The sequence below is a fragment of the Crocodylus siamensis genome, chromosome 2 (genome assembly GCF_052110815.1).
Source record: "Crocodylus siamensis isolate JL-2025a chromosome 2, ASM5211081v1, whole genome shotgun sequence".
NCBI classification, from domain to species: Eukaryota; Metazoa; Chordata; order Crocodylia; family Crocodylidae; genus Crocodylus; species Crocodylus siamensis.
Window position 1 is genome coordinate 57,351,675 of NC_143396.1, and position 22,617 is coordinate 57,374,291.

The 22,617-nt window shown below is 44.2% G+C and overlaps 1 protein-coding gene across 1 annotated transcript; it reads left to right on the forward strand.

The window, feature by feature from the left end:
* Positions 1-763: 763 nt before the first annotated feature.
* On the forward strand, positions 764-15,764 carry TMEM165 (transmembrane protein 165). Its single transcript, XM_090035946.1, has 6 exons — positions 764-1,090; positions 5,844-6,060; positions 9,935-10,110; positions 10,982-11,164; positions 12,962-13,067; positions 14,821-15,764. The coding sequence occupies exons 1-6, from the start codon at positions 914-916 to the stop codon at positions 14,895-14,897; spliced, it is 936 nt and encodes a 311-aa protein (XP_089892072.1). The 5' UTR covers positions 764-913; the 3' UTR covers positions 14,898-15,764.
* The last annotated feature ends 6,853 nt before the right edge of the window (positions 15,765-22,617 follow it).

Here is a 22,617-nt window from a genome sequence, read left to right on the forward strand (position 1 = left end):
CATCTGTTGCTGATTTGCCTGTTGTTATTTGGGGCAATAATTTCCTTTCTCCGCATGTGACATTTTCAAAATGTGAGGAATCTTAGTCTGCATTGGGGTGCTCAACCCCCAGCCTGTGGCCAGTACGTACCTGGCATAGGGAACCATGCCATCTGGCCTGCAGGGGGCCCCAGGGTTGTGAAAATTTGGTGGCGAGTGAATGGAAGCAGCAATGCTTCCCTGCTACCAAATTTCTGGACCTAGGGGAAGTCCTGTGGGCTGCATAACACATTGGATCTGGGTGCAGATGGGCTAGGGTCCCAATCCAGGGCAAAGGGGCTAGCAGGAGGCAGAATGGGGCCCAAAGCAGGACCATCACCAACTAGATCATCCCAACCAAAGCTTTGTCTAGCTGCGTTTTGGAAATCTCCAAGGATGGACCTTCCACCATCTCTCTGGGTAACCTGTTCCAATGCTTTGCTACTTTTTGTGAGAGATTTTTTCATAATGTCCAACCGAAACTTCCCCTGCACCAACTTGAGACCGTTGCTCCTTGATCTGCCGTCTAACACCACCGAGAACACTCCAGCTCCACAGTCTGAAGCTGCTGGGGGCGCCAGCCCGCAAAGCCACGTGGACCCTCCACTGGCGGAAGTGGAAGGCAGGGCCACAGAGCCGTAGCTATACAGCTCTTTCCCCGTTGGGAGGCGCGGCTTACTTTTTGCGTCACCCCGCACCCTGCGTCACGGCGTGTGAAAGGGCGCTCGCGGCCAATGAGAGCCGCGGATGCTGTGAGGCGGCGCTGCCGCTCCGGCCGCTTCCCCTTTTGTGCGGCCCGGGGCGGGGGCGGCCGTTCTGGAGCGGTTGAGGCGCCGCGGCCATGGCGCGACGCCAGTAGGGCGCCGCTGCCGTCGCTGCTGCCGCCGCCGCCGGGATGAGGGCGCCGCCGGGGGCCGGCGCGGGACCGCTCCTGCTGGTTCTGGTGCTGCTGCTGCTGGGCGCGCCCGCCGCGCTGCGCGCCGCTCCGGAGGGCGAGCCCGGCCGCCGCGACCCGCCCGCGCCGCCGCAGCCCCAGCCGCAGCCCGCTGGGCCGGGCCCGGCGCGCGCTGAGGTGAGGGCCGGGACCGGGTCGGGGCCTGGCGAGCGGGGAGGAGCCCAGGGAAGGACTGGGGGGCTAATGGCTGAGTGGCCGCTTGTCAGCGGCATCTTCAAGCCCCTGTGACAGCGCCGCGCCGCGCCGCGCCGCACCGGGGCCGGCTGTCAAGTAAAAATTCAGGGGCCCTGAGCAAGGCCTGGACGGAAGAGAAGTTGCCGGGTCGAGGCCGGGCTGCGTCGGCAGACACCCTCCTGTCGCTAGAGAGGGAGGCTTCAGCTTGTGCCTGTTGGTGGGTGGAGGGAGGGGGAGAGGCTGCAGTGAAGACCTTTCTTCCTCCTCTTTCTCCTCCTGCTTTCTGAAAGCCTGCTCCTCTTGTCACCGTGAACATCTTCCCTGGAGTCGGGCAGTGGGGCTGGAGGGGACATCCGGAAGGCATCTAGTGCATGGTGGGAGCAGAGCATCCCTTTCCAAGCCACCCTGAACGTGCCATGATCTAAACTCTACATAAGACTGTGCCATGGCCCAGCACAGACCTAACACCCAGACCTGCCATAAGTAAAATGGGAACTGCGGCAGCCAACATCCTGCTTCTGTGAAATGTCAGCATACACCCAAGATCCCAGCCATGCTCCTTGCAAGGCAACCCCCCCCCATACCAATCAGGCCATGGGAAAAACTCTGTCCTGACCCCCAATCAGTCTGACCCTTAGCAGAGGGTCAAGACCTTGCTTAACAAGCAAAGTTTTCGTGTTGCTCCTTGTTTCCATGTCCTGTCAATTCCTTATTCTTTGGTACAGCAGGCTGAGAAGCTGAGGCATGTGCAAGATACCAGGGGTGGAAGAAACGCAAGAAAATAAACCTGTAATTTGAAAAACTGGACATGTTAAATTTGTTCTGGATTTCTGTTTCTAGGCCCATGAAAAATAAATGTAGTGTATTCTTCATAGTTCCCTTAAGATGGGGTGTTTTGTTTTGGTTCTGTATTTTTGAAACTTGAGCTCTCTGGAAAAATTGGTAACGGCTGAAACTAAAAGTGACTGTGGACCACTTGGGAAAAAAAGGGGGGGTGATATAAAGCTTATCTTACAATTCTGTCAGCCTTGCGACATCTTTTATTGTGACCTCGCTCCTTATGAAGAAGAGGCACTGAAAGTTTATTTGTTTTGCATGCTTTAAAATATAATTAGATTAGAAACTTAGCTTTCTAGGCCAGACTGATCATATTTTTGTTAGATCTGTAGGATAGAATATTAATAAACAGTAGCAGCTGTTGCAGTCTGTCTAAACAAGCAACCCTGTTACTACCTCTTGGGATGCTAAAAGTTACATAATGTTTACCATTGCAACTAGAGCTGGGCAGAACATTTTGGATGAACAGTTCATTTGCTGATATTTTGAGGGCAACTGAACCCCACTTGACCCATAGCAGTTCTTGGCCAAAGAAACTCTTTAGGGGAAGCTGAAACATTTTGTTTTGAAACAAAGTGTTTTGACTTCTCTAGTCAAACTCTCTTTTGGACCAAATTTATCCAATGGAAAAAAAACGTGGATGTGTGTGGGTAGGTGGGGGGGAGGGGTTTGGGGGAATAGCTGAAAATAAAGCATTCAAATAGACTGTTTGTATTGTGTGTTTGACTTAAAAATCAAAATTTTCTTGACTTCCTATTTAGCAGGAGTGACTCTTAGGTTATATTCAAAGCTATATTTTTCTTAATCAATTTATAATCAGTTTTTTGCACAACTCTAAATAGTGAAGCCAGAGTTTAGTTGATTGTTCTTTTAAACACAGTAAAATTATGTTGACCATAGACCAGGACTAGGAATGCAGAAATTGAAATGCTAAGGAATTCATATTCACAGGGAATTGGGGATCAGGAGGACTGAGGGACTGAGAAGTTCTCAAGCAAGACCAGCTATACTAAAATCACGCCCAGCAGATATTTGTCTAACCTGCTCTTAAGAAAAATGTAATGATGGAGACTTCAGGTCCTCCTTAGGCAGTGTATTCCAGTTTTAAAACATTCTAGCATCTAATCTAATTCTCTCTTGCTTACATTTTAATCCTGTTTTCAGTTCACTCATCCTGAGTAAACATGGGGAACAAATTTCAACTTCCTTTTGTGCAATAACCTTTAGCAGATTCAAAAGCTATTGCAATGTCTTCCTTTGGTCTTCTCATCCAAACAGTCAGGTTCTTCCAGTCTTTCGTCTAGTCATCTATGCTACTTAATACTTGGTCAATGTGTTTCTTGAAATATGGTGCCCAAACCTGGGCTTAATTCTCCATTTGAGACGTTGCCAGTGCTGACTAGCATGACAGAATTACTTTCTTGTACATGACTGTCCTGATAAACATCCCAGAATAATGTTAGTTTATTGCAAGATACTGTACTATATTGTTGACTCAGGTTTGGAGAAGGCGATGAACTGAACATAAGAGCCTTCTCTGCAGAACTGCTGCCTAGACAGTTATTTCCCATGTTGTATGTGTGCAGTTATTCCTATGATAATGAACACAAATGTAAAGTAGCATATTTAATTTTATTCTATCCCGTTTCATACCATTTTCCCCTAATTTCTCAAGATTTCTTTGAATTTCCATTTTATCTTATGGAGTAGTTGCGACTCTTAAGAGCCTGGCCATCAGGTTCTGATTTTAATGTACCATATTCCATCATTCAGGCTTTATTTATAATACGTAGCCAGATCAAGGCCACACTCCTCCCACCTTGTTTGATTTATCCTTATAGTTTGAAAGTGAGCCATTATTCTTTGATTGAGTTTTCCCATGTAATTGGATGCTCATCTTTAGAATAATCGATCTAGCCCACTTTCCCCGTAGCTTGCTGTAGAGAATGTCATGTGCGACTGTCAAAAGCATAACTAAAGTCCAGATATCACATATGTTGCTTCACCCCTGTCCACAAGGTCTTCTATCCTGGCATGGAAAAAAATAAGGTTGGCTTGACATGGCTTATCTGTAACAAATCAATATTGGCTGTTACTTATCACCTTGTTATCTTCTTGGTACTTTAAAATAGATAGCTGGTTACTTGTTCCAGTATCTTTCTGGGAATTGAAATTAGTTCTGTTGGTCTAGGTGCTGTTTGCCCTTTTCTGGTCTTCTGGAACTCATCCTCTGAAATGTTTTCTTGGAAAAATTGATAATGGCTTTGACATTTTCTTCAGCCTGTTTTTAAGTTACCTTAAGTATTTTAAAATAAATTTAATTGGGCTCAGTTGATTTCGGAGCATTTAATTTCTCTAGATCTTACTAAAGAAGGGAGACTTTAAGCATCATAACATTTTTTTTATGTATAGGTTCAGGTCCAGTTCTTCTTCATACACTCCTTTAGTCGCCTTCTGAACATGTGTCTAGGTAATCAGGAAGCGTGTCCTATTTCTTGGATATTTTTAGCTCTTTGATTCAGCATATGCTACTAGGTATTCCACCTTCCCCCCACCCCTCCCCTCCCTTAATATGGTATAACAAATTAAGGGGTTATGCATCTGAACTGGCTTTATCCTTGATGTTTTTTAAAATATCTTAAAAATTTAAAGCAAATTGTGGTTAGACCTTCTTATCTTTTAGAGAATAATCCACTGAACTCAAAGTGAGCCACTGGGGAAAATGGCATTTGATTCTACAATAGTCAAGTTTTGCTGACTACAAAATTCTGGTCATTTAGTAGAAAGTATTTATCTGATAAAGACATGTTTGCTTATGTGCTGGTAAGGGGGAACTGACCTCTCCAGGTCTTTTTGACATTAAGTCAAATGAAAACCTATTTCTGGCTTGAATTGGGCCTTGTTGCTGGCTTTTCTGTTTCACTTTGGAAGCGAATTCAAAATTTGACAAATTTTGTGGCACTTCAATTTCATTATCCCTGCCTGGATTGGCACATTTTTAGCAGCTGACTAATTCATAAAAATCTTTGATATGCTTTAGTGCATGTAGTATGAAATCTGAGCTATAAATGAATTTTTGTGTGTTAATGATTTTTTTTTTTAAATTGGCAATCTTGATCCAGAAAAGATTGGCCACTTTAACATGTCCCTTAACAATTCTAGCTAGCTTCTTAATTTTAATCACTTTTTCAGTTCCATTAGTTTATGTTCTAACTTGTGGTCTAAGTCTAGAATTTGATCATCTTTATCTGCCAGAAGTAAAGGCTTTCTTTTTAAAGGAGACTCTCCGCACAAGTGTGTTTCATTTTGATAAGATCTTCAGTGTTGCTAAGGTGATGGAATTTGGGGAGAAGAAAGTTACTAGACAGTTAAAATTCAGGAAGTTCTGACTCTCTGTCAATACATCATGGTAGAGTTCTGAATCTGTACCAATACCAGTTACATTGGACATCTAACAGTATTATGGTCTAATGCTATTAAATCACTGTTAACCAAAATGTCTCATTTGAGCTGCCAAAATATTAGAAAGTTGGAAGGGGAGGATGTGAGCATTGTAAACCGCAGTATTGCACCCGTCTTGAATCTGCTTTCCCTCTTTCAGGGTAGTAGTGACTGTCATGCAATCATACTATAATCTGTACAAAGGTGGTATTCCTTTATTAGTCAGAGCAGGATGTCAGAGGTTAATGATTGATTAGCATATTCAGGATGGATATCTGCTAGCACTAGTTAATCATGCATCAAAATATTTTACCAAAAGTACCAGAGGATAATAGTCTAACAGGAGAAAATTAGAGGTGAATTCTTTCCCAATTTAAATATTCAGCTGAGGTAATTCTATTATTTTCTTTGCTTGCAGAAGGGGCCTACAGCAGTTGCTCCCGTAAACGAAGAATCAGCTGACAAGACAAATTTGGGGTTTATTCATGCTTTTGTAGCTGCTATATCAGTCATCATTGTATCAGAACTGGGGGACAAGACCTTCTTTATTGCAGCTATCATGGCGATGCGTTATAATCGTTTGACTGTACTGGCTGGTGCCATGCTTGCCTTAGGACTGATGACGTGTTTATCAGGTTAGCACTCTTTATTTGCCTTTAGCAGTTTGCTGGTTAAGGGTTTCTGCATATTCTGTCTTCCTCTGATTCTTAACTAAAGTAAGATTGAATACAGCAGATTTAATAACGTTAAGGAGTCCTAGCCTTTTTTAAAGGCAATTCTGAGAAAATGCAGTGGGGTCCAGACAGGGCATTTGGTTCCCTCAGATTTAGCCCCAAGTGTTAGTGCAGGGGTTTTCAACCTTTTGGTTGATAACCCCTGTGTTAGTGTGTGTAAGCCAGATCCTTTTGCACCTCCCCCCAAAGTATAATGGAAACAAGAAACCAGCCATACATATGGTAGCTTTAGGTGCTTCTGAGATTTTGGGTTTGTGCAGTCCTCAGCATAATTTTAGAATAATTTTTGGAGCTGCTCTTAACTCTGTGATTTACCACAGCCACCAGTTTGATGCAATGTGCTCCCACACTGTCTAGACTTGGAGCATTCCTCAGGACTGGATAATCACTTTTTCAAGGCCTTCTAAATTTCTGAAGGCCTTCTGAGTTACAGAGCTGGAAGAAGACCCACTGAGATTGATTTGCTTAAGGTATTCTTGTTTGCCTTTCTAGCTTAATCTGTTTGTATTGTGCTCCTCTGGTTTACTGTTGGTTGTACCAGCTCTGTGTCTGTTCTGGATTGGCTCTCAGATATGTATAATAAGCAGGTAAAGTATAAGAAGTCAGTGGACTTGCAACAGCATGAAACTAATGTGAGGTTCTCACTGGGGACTCTAATATACAGTGGATCAGACAGTTGAAAGTTGCACCCTAGTGAAGTGTCTTGAATAGGCTATTGAGGAAGTCATACTTTTAAACATGGCCCACAAGCTTTCTTCATAAAATTTTTGGTGGGGTGGGGGGTAGTAGACTGAGCATGTACTAGCCACAGGGAAATGTTTTTCATTCCACCTATAACTTCAAAGAAAGATGGATGTGTACTGTGACACTTTAAAACATTTTTTCCATTGGAACAAAGAGTCTCTGTAGTTTTCTTTTATGTTCAGTTATAATATTTACTATATACATCCATCTCCGAGTGACTAAATCTCATATTTTGCATGTCCAAGTTGTTCTTTTTTTAATGCATTTGGAGTAGTAGACCAGCTGAAGTGTAGTTATTTAAATGACATTCAATTTCCTATACATGTCCCATTAGGTGTATAGAACTGATAACAAAATTAGAGCAGTTTCATTCTGTATTGTATTTAATGGAAATGTTTAAGTTCATTGGCTCCCAGACTGCTTTCCTGGATCATCCATAAAGCCAGGATAAGGGATCTTAAGATCCCATGGGGCCCCTCCTTTTTAAATAAACATATGAAGTTTTGCCCCCCAAAACTTGCCAATTTGCTATTGCCATTATAGTGTATGCTGTGGCGATTCATTCTTCTCCCTCCCTTTTTTTCTTTTCCTATAACCCCTTTTTCCCCCAACTTTTCTTCAGTGTCTTCCTCCTCTGCTCAACAAGAAATCCTTTGTCTCTCCCTCTTCCTAATTTATCCCTTCAGTTATCTATCTGTCTGCGCTTGCTCCTCTTTTGAGCTATACCTTAGTTGACTCTTCATGAAGAGAAAAGGAGATGAGACCTGCTGATCAGCTCCACAGTTCTGTTCACTTTGAACAGAACTTGAAAGGTTGACTCATATAATTTTACCTTGTCTTGATTTTTGCATTCCAGTTAGCTTAATATTTCATTGTTTTTACCCCAACCAATGGGGATGCATGACATATTGTTCAAAATGTATTTGTATATGTGATTTGCTGGCATAGACTGTTAAGAATAGCTAATTATTTACTTTTAATGTTAGATTAGTCTTTGTTAGACTATTGATCTGCAATGGCATTGTCAGTAGTAGGTTTCTGATTTATGTAGTGACTCCTGAGCTGAAATTGGCAGTGTACATGGAAGAATGCATACATGGGGTGGACTTCAGCATATGATGATGAGTGGAGTATTTAAATGCACATGCTATGATGGTAATTGTGCAAAGATCCACAGCTAGAAACATTTTCTTCTTTCTTTGTCTTAAGATGTCAACTAGCCTGTTCTTTAAAGGAATTCAGTCTTGGGTCCTGGCTTCAAAAATGTACAATTTCTTGAGGCTAACCTTAGCTTCCATCTCTAACTCAGAAGCAATGATAGGACTTGTTGATAGTGTGGTGGGGGAGAAGAGGGATGAAGGAGAACACAAAGTATCTTTTGAGCTTCTTGCATTGACTTCTGGTGGGGTAAGGAGCCAAATCAAGGTCCCAGGGTATTGAATGGCTCTTGCTTGGTAGCATAACACACAGGGGTGCACCGATAGAGATTTTTTGGGCCAATACTGATAGCTGATATTTAAGGATACTGATCCAGTTTCCAATACAGCTGCCTCCAGCTGCAGCTGGTAAGTTCCGTGAGGAGGGAGGGAAGATGGGGGGGAGGGCAGATCAATGCCCCCTGCTGTGATGGAGAGGGCAGGTGCTGCCTGGGGTGGGAGAATGGGAACAGGGCCACAGCTTGTGGGGGGGGAGGTGGCTCCTGCTACTGCTTGCACCCCGGGAGGGGTGCTGGGAGAAATGCACCCTATTTTTTTTTGCTGCCAGCCTCCTGGCACAGCCCTGGCTTTTCCCAGCATGTGGGTGGAAACAGGGCAGTGCTGGGAGCAGAGTGGCTGCAAAATTTGGGGTGGATGCAACATCCTCCCAGCACTGCCAGTGCCTGCTCTGAGCCCAGCCCCCACCAAGAAGAGCCCCCATCCCACTTCATGCAGATCTGGGGGGCACGCACTGCCCCCTCCCCACCCTCCCAGGGTTCAAGCAGCGAAGGAAGCAGTCTTCCCCCACTACAAGCTACGGTTCTGCCCCATACCTCACCGCCCCCCCCAGGGAGTGCCAGTGCCTGCCCCTGCCCCCCTCCCCCTTACCCTCCCACCACACTGGACTTACCGACTAGAGGCAGCCAGCTCTCCGTGCTGTCAGCTGTGCTCCTCACTGCCTGAGTGCTGCACTGCAGCTGCACGCAGCACAGGCATGTATCGGCCCCATTGGGCTGATATCCAATACAGCCAGTTTTCTTTATATCGGTACCGATCCAATATCAGACCGATTGTATCAGTGCACCTCTAATAACACTGTACCTTTTTAGACTATAAATTGTTTCCAGCTTGGCCCAATCAGAAATGACTGGAAAATGTTATCCAGTGGCTGAAGTTATAAACTGAGTTAGTTGGCTGTTTTAGTCTGTGACTTAGTAGACACAAGTACATGTCTCGGATTATTACAGCTGATGCCTCTGTTAATATTCTTGATAAGAAGGGCAATAGGCCTTGCCTCTGGAAGTAGATCTCCTGGGGTCAAGTTGAAGGTAGGGCAGGGTGGCATCTTTAGGGATTAACTAGTTCAGGCAGGAGCTTTTGAAGGTAACAACTTGCTTTTTAGATGTGAACATTACTATTGAGAAAGTTGGTTGTTGGTAAAAAGCAAAATCTTTTTCTTCTCTGAACCAGTTTGAAATCAGAAGGTGTACGGCAAGGTAGCACTTTAGGCTAACACATCTGACTGCTTCTGGGGTGAGATTAAGACTCTGGAATGGCTGTGTGGAAAACCTTGTCCTTGCTGTAACAGATTGGTGGATAAATAGGGCTGTAGTCTTTAGTGTGGTCCGTAATGCTCAAGAAGTGCCCAACTTCCTTAACTTTTTCTTTATTAAAAAAGAAAAACGTGTGAATGGAGTGGCAAATGAACCATTTAAATGTTCTGTAATAAGTTTCTGAACTGTGAACTTTGCTAAGGAGCAGGGTGTTCACATAGCAGGAGTGCTTGTGGGGGATCTGTATATAATAAACAACAAACTTTATTTGTTTTCTTCCAGTTTTGTTTGGCTATGCCACCACAGTTATTCCCCGGGTGTACACATACTATGTGTCAACTGCATTGTTTGCAATCTTTGGTATCCGAATGCTTCGGGAAGGCTTGAAAATGAGCCCAGATGAGGGCCAGGAAGAATTGGAGGAAGTGCAAGCAGAAATCAAGAAAAAAGATGAAGAAGTGAGTGAAGTAGGGATGATTTTGGAAATATGAAGTTGCACTGCTTGAAAGGTCACATCCTTGGATTCCTCAACTGTACATATGCTGGATGAAGGTCTAATATTGCAAATGTTTAGCTAAACTAAAACATCATGCAGAAATGACCTTTTTACATATTGGTGCATCATCTGATAGTCTCCAGGAAACTGTTTAAGAACTGGCTATAATCCTCTAAGATAGGGCTGTGTCAGGGAAAGTTCCTTTTCCCTTAGTTTTTTCCAGTATGCAGTCTTTTATCCATGGGGTTTATTACCATAAATGATAATGACACTAGCACTACGGTTGCTTGAATTTTTGTAACACTCAGTACAATGATAAAAATGCTTACAGCAAATGCTAGTTTCACTATGGTTATAACATTCTAGGCAGATCATTTATGGTTCCAAGGCATAGTTTTAGAAGAGTTTCTTTGGAGTATTAATTTCATGTCTCGCGATAGTCAGTTTCATTGTCACCATGCCCAATAATCAGTTGTGGTTCTCCAGGCAGGTGATGGGTACAATCAGTTTCTTCTTAGAATAATTTAAAAAGAGAACAAGTCAATGTGTCACCTTCCAAAAGAAAGTCTTGTCTGCTTTTAAAGCATAGCAGACAAAACAAAGAACAGACATTTTAATGTGGAAGAAATATAGCTTTTAAGATAGTAATTTTGAAGAAAGCAATGATCACAGCTATGTAAATTAAGATACTACCCGTAAACATTTAATAGCTAACAGCATTCAGTGACTAATAGTAACTTGGGAATCAAAGTACTAGTCTTGTATTTTTGTCTGCTGTTTGCTTTGGGTATCTGACATGACATTTCTGTTTCAATGTGCTGTTTGTATTCCAGCTCCAGAGAACTAAGCTGTTAAATGGGCCAGTAGATGTGGAAACGGGGCCTGGTACAAATATACCTCAGAAGAAGTGGCTGCATTTTATTTCTCCAATTTTTGTTCAAGCTTTTACTTTAACATTCTTAGCAGAGTGGGGTGACCGTTCACAGTTAACAACAATAGTCCTGGCAGCAAGAGAGGTGAGTGTGAGCTATACGAAATACCTACTTCTGTCCTTCTCTCAATCTTTGCAGTAGCTCAGGTGAGGATGTAGACAGGAACATAAGACTGGGAGGGGCAGCTTCTCAGGATTTGCATTTTACAGGGGATCCCCAAAATGTGTACTTTGAATCCTCGCACATCTATAAGGCACAGACCCAAAACTCTTAAGAAGTACCTTACAGCATGCTCTAGGTAAAAGCAGGGGGATGAGGGCACTGCCAATACTGTGCCACTGCAGTAACACAGAAGTGTAGTTGGTTAATATAACCTCAGAGGATGCCATGTTTTACCATCATTGAAGCAGATAGCATAATTCAGTTGTGATGCACTTGACATAATGAGTACTGCAGAATAATTCATAAAATGGTGATTTTTTGCATTCATAGCAGGGTTTGACTAATGCATAACTCCAGGCCTTATCTACCCCACATCCTTCAATGAGGATGAAACAAAATATTGAATTGCTGCCGATTCAGAAAGTATCCTTTGCCCTGTGCGCAGAGTGTGATGGGCATCTTGTGGAAACAGTTGGATGTGATCATACTTGAGGCACGTGCACAAAATTAATTCTGGTATTTGCTAATAATAGAGAGTGATTTTCTAAGTAAAGTTAATATTCTTGATAAAACTTCCTGTGGTTAACTTCCTAGATGTGTTTAAAACAAACTAGAGAGGGAAATCCATAGTCTGGCATCATAGTAAGACATGGATCATCATTGGAGCTGTCCCCATTAGATCCAGTACAAAGCTTGCTGCCACCCACATGTAATGGGGAAATGGGTAGCAGCAGTAGTGAATGGTCATCCTCTGCCGGCCAGCATTAAACAGGGGGGTGAGATCCTTGTTTTCTGGGTATTGCAGATATTAGCTGACAGCAGAGGAATGATGCAAGTCAGAAGTCCAGGCTTCCATTCTCGAACCTCTGGTTCATTTATTTCCCCCATGTTCAACAACTGTTGTGTCCCAACATCCAGCTCCTTGTCCAATCAGTTGTTTTCTACCTTTTTGTTTTTGTTTTCTTTGTCCCTGTCTCTTACTGGTGCAAAAAAACCCTTCTGCCCCCCCCCCCCCCCCCCCAAACTGATTGATATCTGATATGTGCATTTCCAGTTCATCCTCTTCGGCTAATCTTTTTAGAATGGGGGGCCTTAACCTCCATGAAGCTGGACTCAGTGCCTTGTGGTAACTGACGTGTTGATTATGGAAGACGGCTCACTTGGTTTGTTGAGAATGCTATTGTGATTCAGAAGTGCAGTCAGCATAAGTTTAGAGGCTATACAATCACCATCTTATCCCAGGGATGGCTGCATATTTATTGGGGACTGGGGGGACACAAGTAATTCCAAAGTCCTAAATTACTTGAGGATATTGTCTTGGTTGAAACATTATCCAGCTCTGGATGGTTTCAGGGTTTTTCTGTTTTTGTTTTTTTTTGGGGGGGGATTTGGTAAGATTAAGGCTTACATTCATAAAGATAATTGATGGCCTAAATAGGAGTTGGTGCTAACTTTCTACTGATTTGCAGGGGGATGTTATGCACCAAATTACTTGTGTGTATCTGGACCCAACTTTCTTTGTGGCTTTCTCCTCCATCTTCCAGGAAGCTATTGCTGTTCAACAATGCTAAGCCTTTCTGTATATTCAACTGTGTTCTCTGGGGTTATGTTTGCCTTACTGGCAAAACTAGGAAAATATCATTCTTTCCTGGTAAATTGCTGTTTGCAGTTTTGTAGATCTTTCTCAGTGCTGCTAATGACCATTTTGTGTCTGCTCAGGATCCCTATGGCGTGGCAGTGGGTGGAACAGTGGGACATTGCCTTTGCACTGGTTTAGCAGTTATTGGAGGACGAATGATAGCACAAAAAATCTCTGTTAGGACTGGTAAGTAGAGGTTTTTTTGCCTGCAAAAATGTACTTGCTAAGTAAAGCTCTGCCTATCTGCAGGAAGGTCAGAATGAAGAGGTTTAATAGCCCTGAGGTGGAGTTATAGGCAGTGGTTTTTAACATTAAAACTTTGGGAAGAAACTGGAAATGTTTTGTAGATGCAACAAGACTTTTGTAAATACTGTTAGTTCTTCCTCTGCCTGTTTCATGACTGCTTGTATTTCCTGGAGAGAAGAGCTATCTTGGTAGAACCTACTATGCTGTGCCTGTCCTTACTATTTTGTTCTTGCTTCTGCTAGGGGCAGAAGCAAGCACAAAACTCTGTAGTCAGTCACAATTGGTTTGAGCAACTTGGTTTAAAAAAAAAAAAGGCTTGTTACAATTTGGGGTGCCGAGTCTTAAAATCAAATAAGGCGTGTAACTTAATATTTCCTCCTGCTGAATGGAGGAACTATATGTATAGCATTTCTTGAATGCTTGTATACTGTTTAGCAAAGAGCCACTGGGATATGGCCATAATGTAGAGTAGGACTTTTATCTAAAGGAGTTAGTGGATATTCCATGAAGAGCAGTTATATCTGTCTACATCTGCTACTAGGTACCAGGTGGGGTATGTTCACCTTGGATCTGGCCATAACTTATTCAGTTGTTAGCCTGAAGTCTGGCAAAAGGTAGAGCAGGTTGGAACCTTAGAGACTAATTGATTCAGAGGCATGAGTAGGCTACAACCTACTTTGCTAGGTTGAATATGGACCTATTCATAGCATCTGGCAGAGTATGTATGAAAACTCTTACATCTCTAAACCGGTTACACTAACATGTCATCTTGCCCTGCCTTCAGTTTTATTCAGTATCCTACTAACCTAGTACAGACTTGCTCTCTTTCTCCAGTGTATTCAGAAAAAAGAGAACCAGTTTCTGCAGCAGTAGAATATATGCAAAAAAAGCTGTTGGTGAAATTGCAGGATCCTATTTCCATTAGCCATAAAAATAGATTAGCAGCTCATCAGCAAATGGTGATTTCTCTTGAAGTTCTGTGCTCAGAACAGGAAGAGCTGCTGTACTAAAAAAAACAGATTTCCACACAGTATCTGTAGGATGAACACTTGCTCTCTGAGCACATCTTCATGTTAGTGTTGACCTCTTTCTCCCCTCACCTACCCATCTACAGCGAAAAAACCCAGTTCTGGGGGGAACAGCTCTTCTGTGAGTAAACATAAGTCCTTGAGGCTTGTGAGATCCAGAGAGAGAGAGTTAAAACCACAGTTTGTAATTAATTTGCATGGTCAAAACACCTCTAGTTACATCAGTGCAATCACACAAGTATACCAAAGGGCTGACACTAGCGTGGGGGCTGCACAAGCTGAAAATAGCTTCTAGTGTTGGTAGCTAAAGTAAATTGTATGCTGTTACTGTTTGGTAGAACAGTGATTCTCAGCCAGAGTGCTGCCAGATTCTCGTGGTGTGAAGAGGTAAGTGTAGGCTCAGGCTTGTCCCTGCCTGGACAAGCCTCTACCCCCAGTGCCTGGCCCCTGTGCAGGAGGTAAGGACTATAATATATAAACTAGTTTTTGAAATGGGGTACCACACAAGTCATGGAGAAGAAGTGCCTAGAGTCCAAAAAAGTTGAGAACCACTAATCTAGGATTTGGACCAGAGAATTGGAGCCCTCTGAGGCATTGTAGAAGGGGATTTAATAGGAAACTTTTTCTTTACAGCATTTAACATTTTCTCTTTCCCTCTCTTTCAGTGACAATCATAGGAGGCATTGTTTTCCTGGCATTTGCATTCTCTGCACTATTTATAAGCCCAGACTCTGGTTTTTAATGAGCATTATCTTTAAAGAGCAAGGATCACAAGCAAAAGCAGGTTCTTGGAATTTCTGTATATAATGTACAGTAATATAGTTATACAAGCACTGAAGATGACACTGTACTTTTATTAGCAATGATTTGCAAGTTTGGCACTCTGCTGGACATTTTTCTATGATGGAGATATGCTGATTGTCTGGTTTTGCAGAGCATATATTTTGTGGTGCTTGCTCCTCCCTTGGGCAGTTGAGTAGCTTTTTATGGCTGTCCCTGGCTCAGATGGATTTGAGAATCTGCATCTACAAACACAGGGCCTCTTTCCTCTTTTCTCTGTTGCATGTGGCTACCATTGCCACTTCTAGATCTTATGCATCTGGCTGGATGACAGGCCTTCTGCAGCTGGCAGTAATGTAATGTTACAAAGTGCTCCATAAAAAATATCACGTTGAAGTCCAACACTTTGATTCCAGGATGCATCTGATCTTGGGTAGACTGCGCAGCAAGAAACCGAAGAGCAGTTCCTTACCAACAAACAACAGAGCCACCTACAGAGAGTTTTTAAATTTACTTTAAAGGGAAAACTTATAATCAGGGGTTTTTATCAGGAAGTTGACAAGTGCTGATTCACAACCTGCTGTTTCAATATACAATCTGTCTAGATAGAATTTTTCTTTACTGGACTAGTTCCTTTTTTGTATTAAGTTGAAAACTACAAATATGTCAGAGTAACAAAATGGTCCAGGTCTGACCACACTGCATTCCCACCATTTGAACAATAATGGATTTAGATTTGATGCATTCATAATCTTATTTTTAGAAATAGAAGTGTAATCTGGAGGAACTATAAATAAAACAGTGGTGTCTCCATTTCAGTTATTTTCAACTGCCTTTGTGGTGATGTTTTACTTGACCCCTTTAATAAAGAGCAACATACTAGCTACTTATTAAAGGTCATGGAAGGAATTGCATTTTTTTTTTTTATCCAGGCACTATTGTAAAGGACTATGTGAACTTTATTCTTGGAGTATAGTAATCTTTAATAGCTGGCTAATTGAACTGTTTGCGTAATCACCTTTTACTACTTAAACAATGATTCTGAATTCACATCAGCTGCGTGGGGGTATAGTGCTGTGTTTTAAGATGAAATATGTCCCACATCACAGTAAGTGGTATATCAGGAAGTGATGTCATGTGACCAGGTAGCCGCGCTCCTCGGGTGAGGGAGAGTGGGGCGAGGGGTAGCCTCACGGGCAGGCGCCCACTGGCCCCTGTGGCCAGCGACTTTCCCGCCCACAGCCCCCCCCGCCCCTCATGTGACCTTTGACACCAATGAAGTTGCAGGAAATGACAATGAAATGGGTCTGGAAATGTGCCTAGGGAAGTTGTGGTTTTCAGAAAGTATATATGATTGGTATGGCTTAGGAACAGGACATCAGTTTTCTGTGCAGGGGGTTGGACTAGATTAGGCCTGCCCACTACCTGCAGGCCACACATGGCCCACAAAGGACCAGGATGTCACCCACAATGTACATGTGGTCTGCAAGCAGTTAATATATAGGGCATGGGCAGCCACTTCTTCTACTGCTGTGCAAGGGGGAAAGGCTTATGGGATGGGAGGGAAGGAGTGGTCCATGTCCTGCTAATGTAGCCTGCATGGCTGAGGATGGGGATCTAGCTTATTCCGGAGATCCTTTACTAACTTGATCATGGTCATTATGGTTAATTAAATAGAATTTGTAGGTATATACTGCAGAGACATGGAAGAGATCTCAAGGATAAGCTAGTCCAGGGCTGTTGAGACCTGGTGAGGCTGTGGGCCCCAGATGACACCAGCCTGTGTTGCACAGGCTGCACGCTGTGGGGGTGGGCCCCTAGGACCCCCTCACTGCACGGGCTGCTCCAGCAGCATGCAGATCCCCATTCTCAGCCATGCAGGCTACATTAGCAGAACCTGAACTACCAACACTGTGGCTGGTACAGTGCCTCTGAGCCAGGCTGCTCCTGCCCAGCCCAGCTCCGGCAACCATGTGCCCCGCAGCCCTGGTCTGGCCCCGAGGTGCCCCTCAGCTCCACACGGGAACTTAGTTTGTGCCTCCGTCCACCACGCATGCAGGCAGGGCATAGGCCATGCTGCAGCTGCCCCAGCCGGGGGCAAGGGGCAGAACCAGAGAGGCTGCGCGCACTGTCCCCAGCTCGCCTAATCCTCAGGGCAGCGGCAGCAGGACCTGGCTCAGTGATGAGCCTGGTTCCACAGGGGTAAGCAGTTCCCCTCCCCTCGCTGCTGGCTGGGGTCTGTGGGCCAGCCCTGCCTGCCTCACCTCGTGGGCAGTGGCTCCGCACTTGGCAGTGGCTCTGTGCTCTGCAGTGGTGGTGGTGGCCATGCTGCCGCAGGCAAAATAAAATGGCTTGGCAGGCCATGTGGCAGCCTGCAGGCTGTATGTTGGACAAGCCTGGTTTGGGAAGAGCCCAGGATCGTAATTCTGGGCATCCCCTGTACTGGCAGTAGGGTGCAATTGGGAGCTGATCCCTGATCCCACAATTGTACCTTCTGTCACGCACATATGGCAGGAAGCATAGTTGTTTGGACTGTGGATCAGATCCCATCATGCCTTCAACTGAATCTGTCAGCAGCCTAAATGACAACAACCGCTCTGATTATGTTACTCAAAATTTTCTTAGGTTAGTAAAACAGTCATACAATTATAGAAAAGTAAGGCTGGAAGGGACCTTCAGAAGTCACATAATCCAATCCTTATCTATTTGTAAAACTACAGTCAAGCACAAGGCATAATCCTCTAACCTGTCACCAGTGCAGCAAGGAACTTTAGTGGCCACTGACCTGCTGCTGTGTGGGTAGTTTTAAAATATGCTCAAAGTCCCAGGAAGAGACCCATAGCCTCTGCTACAGAGGAAGGCAAAAACCCTTGTCAAGAGGGATCTACCCAACTTGCTGTGAGCAAAAGGGAACGTCTGTCATACAGCTACCTGCTCCTCCCTCCACCTCTTGTGGCTGATGTGGAGTGGGGGTAGGTGCCACATGATGAGCAGCCTTCTGAGCCAGTCAGCAAGGTGAGGTGCATCTGCCATCTTGTCTGCTCCCCTTTGTGCTGGCCACATCCATTCTCAGGCCCCCCAGCAGGCTGTAAGGTCAGGCCACAGCATCCACAAGGACCAACTCCTGGCTCCCACTGAGGAGCCAGCATTTTTATTGTTTGTTTTTATTTAGATTTCATAGATTTCATAGACATTAGGGCCGGAAGGGACCTCGGGAGATCCTCGAGTCCAGCCCCCTGCCCCAGGGGCAGGAAGTCAGCTGGGGTCATAGGATCCCAGCAAGATAAGCATCCAATTTGCTCTTGAAGGTGTTCAATGTAGGTGCTTGAACCACCTCCGCTGGCAGACTGTTCCAGACCTTGGGGGCTTGGACAGTAAAGAAATTCTTCCTTACGTCCAGCCTGAAACGGTCTTGCAGGAGTTTGTAACCGTTTGACCTCATCATCCCTTGGGGCGCTCTGGTGAACAAACGTTCCCCCAGATCCTGGTGGTCACCCCTGATAAACTTATAGGTGGCCATCAGATCACCCCTGAGCCTACGCTTTTCCAGGCTAAAGAGTCCCATGGCTCTCAGCCTATCATCGTAAGATCTGTTTTCCTGACCTCTGATCATGCGCGTGGCTCTCCTCTGGACTCTCTCAAGCTTCTCCACATCCTTTTTGAATTGTGGAGCCCAAAACTGGATGCAGTACTCCAGCTGCGGCCTCACCAAGGCCGAGTACAAGGGGAGAATGACGTCCCGGGATTTGCTCGAGAAGCATCTGTGGATGCAAGCCAGCGTTTTGGTCGCTTTACTAGCCGCAGCATTGCATTGGAGGCTCATGTTCATCTTGTGGTCAATGATGACCCCCAAGTCTGGAACAGTCTGCCAGCAGAGGTAATAATGTCCTATCTCATGGTTTCTGCAAAGTCTTCAAAACTCTGAATTAAGTCAGTCCTGATTTATAAATCATACCAAGCTGACCATGGGGTAAAATTCCATCCTGGTCCCAAATATGGCAGTTGGCCTGACCCTCAGCTGAGGTTCCTCCATGTAGTAACTAAAGGATGGCTGGGTCCTTCCAGGTCCCATGTAGCAACCAGCAAAGTCCAGAAGTGTGAGAAATAGCCAAAGCAGAGCATGGGCATACTTACTCCCAGATCATCCCTGACCATTGGTTAGCCAGCCTCTTCTCAAACACCTCTAATGATGAAGATCTCACAACCACCCTAAGCCGTCTATTCCACTGCATTGCTATTCCAATTTAATAAATATTAAGGGGACCAAACACTACTATAGAATAAATACTATTGGCAGCTAGGAAAAAAAAATACAAAAGGACTTAGGTCATTGAAACAATCAATTTGTCTTGAATGCTCTCAAGTCCCTAAAGCGCTAGTCCGACTGCAACCTCTTTATATGATTCTTGCTGCTAATCTAGGATCACATCTTTGGAGACCACTGAAAGGGGATCTGACTGCTCTAAAACATGTATGTGGGAGGAGGCACTCAAATTCTATCAATCAGCAAAATATTCAAATGGTCCTTTAAAAGTTTTAACAAACTAGACAAGACCTATTATGTATGGCTAATGGCCCAGGCAGGAAGGAGGGTTGTGTATTTTATTTCACCTGCATAATCTCAAGGTGCAGTATGCTAAAATGGTCAACAGCAAAGGTGATCATTTACCAGCTGTAATAAATGCAAACACGAACTGCCCACCCTCCTAGCTGGAGATGACAGAACTATCCCTGGGCTGTTCCATAACGATTCATAGGCCACTTGATACAGTTTTCCTGTTTCAGACTCTTAACTTGAAGATGCTGCACTGGTAAAAAAAAAAAAAAAGAAAAAAAAACCACCCAGACCATGAACTAAGTGAGACATAGGTGATTATAATGCATCCTGGCACTTGTGGATGACCTAGGAGGCAACTAGCTTATTGTCTCTGTACATTTCCTCTGAGGTTGGACAGAAGTCAGCAATGAGGCATCAGGTAATCAGGTGTCTTAATGCTGGAACAGAAAACTTGGCTATCAAACCCCACCTTGTATTAAAATCCCCAACTCTAAAACCAAGGACTGCTGAAGCACCTGGTAACAGCATCAGTGGCAATGTTTTCCCTCCAGTTTGATCAGCTGCCTTGTTGGTCTATTCCATTAATGGCTGCTTAAAAGCAGCATAATATCAACAGGTCATTGTCCTGGTGCTGACAGGGATATCTGCAGTATTTTACTGTATTTTCAATTCACAGATGCAAAATTAGAGACATCAGAACAGGGTTACATGGTAGCAAAGGGAATGAAAAGTTGCAACATAATTTGAGTGGCAGGATTGATTACCTCCACCTCTTGTTCTGCAGCTGCAAGATGGGGGAAGAAGAGGGTTATAATCAGCAAAGAACTTAATTTTCTGTTTGCTGCAGGAAATGAATTGTCTCCTTTAATGGAGAAAAACATTTTCCCCTTTTAAAGAAGAAAAGTGGGAAACAGCAGGTTTCTCCTTGCAGGCTGGCAGAGTTCCAGCCTGTAAGGGGCTGCTTGGGGCTGGGGGGAGCGGGAGACAGGGGATGCCACATGTATGTATGCACACGCACATGCACGTAGCAGTCAGGCAGCAGTGGAGAGCAGCTTCCTCCAAGTAAGTCTATGGGGGCAGGGGCTGGGGTGGGAGAGGACACAGGCGATGCTCCAGGGGGTTATGTGCTGTCTGAGATTCGTGCACCCAGAGCAGGGTGTGAGTTCGGCCAGGCTGTAGCCCTATGCCCCATTTTGGGCAGAGAAATCTGGGAAGGGCACATGCCCCCACTGCATTGCCTGTGCCTGCCTGTCCCTCCATGCATCACCTGTGCCCTTAACCCCTCTTCCTCCACCCCCATACACTTACCTGGAGGGATCTGTGGAAGCTGCTTTCCACCACACTGCCTGGCTTCCATGTGCACCCCCTGCATCCTGCTCCCCTCAACCCCAGGCAGCCACTTGCAGGCTAGACATTTGCTAGCCTGCAAGGGAATAGACAAGGTTTCCCTGTGTTTTTTTTTTCCTTTAAAGTAGAAAATCCACTTTTTTCTTGTTTGAAGGAGAAAATCAGCATTTTTCCATGGCGAACAAAGACCCCAGTTCCCTGGTTATAATACATTTAGTCTATCTGAGAAATATTTTAGAAGCATGGGTAAGCCCTCATTGTGGTTAGTTAAATTTTATACACTTCAGCATGAGTCATTCAAATGCCCATGGGTGTCCCAGCTGCCTGTGGAGGGTTTAGGATTGAGAGTGTGCTTAGGGGTAGAAAGGTAAAAAAGGTTTATTGACTTACACAACTACGTGTAAATAACAAAACAAGGATAGACAATAAGAATTCATGTTGGCAACTTATTGTCAGTCCCCTCTGATGCCAGATGTACAAATTTCTCTTCTGCAAAGCTCAGCGAAGTCAGGCGTCCCTGATCAGCGCTGTCCAGGGGGTACTGTGAAGAACCCTGGTATTCAGTCCTTGGGCTCCTCAAGATCCACAGGCCCACTGAATCCAGGCCAGCAGCTAATCTGTAGTTTCTTTCATAGAGATGTATCTTCCTTCTAAATGATTTCTGGATGTGCCAGCCAATTTATAACTTTTGAGCTATGCTGATAGTTTCCAGCCATTCAGATTCTCTTTACTTCAACTGTCCTTAGACTGACCAATAGCAGTACAAGCCTTGCATTTTTTTGATGAGGTTCATTTTTACTACACCACAGGGCTAACTACTTCAAGGCTTTGCTAAATTTACTAGGCCTTACTTCATACAAGGCTTTACTACATCTTTGACTTTAATAAGGCTCTTAGCAACAACATATAGCTTAATATCTGAACAAATTACAGTAAAACACTTGTCTAATCTTCAAAGAGCCCTCAGCAAGCACCCTTATCACACAGACATAATTTTCAGCTGTCACATGGGGTTTTTTTCATTTTATTTAAATGTTAAAAAAACAGATAAATTGACTTCATGGCTCACTACTACCTACTTGGCTCTACCTGATCTCTTCACTCCATAGGTGTTAATTAACCCTTGATCTTCCACTGATCAGGCTCTCCTTTCTTCTGCAATTAGCCTATTATCTACTAGTGATGTTTCTCACCCTTCGCATGTCCAGTGAAGGTGTGCTGCTACCTAGGGACTTGTACTGATAGCTTTGTTCCTAGGCAATTCAAACCCACAACAAATCAGAGACAGGGAGAGGAGAAGCAGGGCTGAAGGCAGGCTATACCATGTCGTGGCACAGGTGTCACATGGTCAGATACAGAGTGAGGAGGGAGTTGCAAAGGTCAAGCAAAGAGGCAAGCTGTTACAGTGACCCTTTCATGTTGTTTTTTTTCATCGCAGCAGATGACAGAAGGTGTGGGAGACTGAACCATTCCCTGTGACAAATGGTCTATTTTTCAAACTAAAATGCTGTTTAAGAGACCATTAAACAACCATCTTTCCTGCAGAGGAGTAGCGTGTCCTAGTCTCTTGCCTGCATGGCTATATTCTTATGCTTTAGACATCCTGCAGTTTAATTCAAAACAGGCAAAAGACAGGGTAGAGATGCACTTTATAGACTAATTGAACCAGAGATACATAAGTTCACCTCAAGCCTTGCTGTGAAAGGGTGTGCACAGAGCAGGCTATCAAATAACTCAAACAGGTAACAGTGGCTGCAGTGCTCCTACAATCCATCTT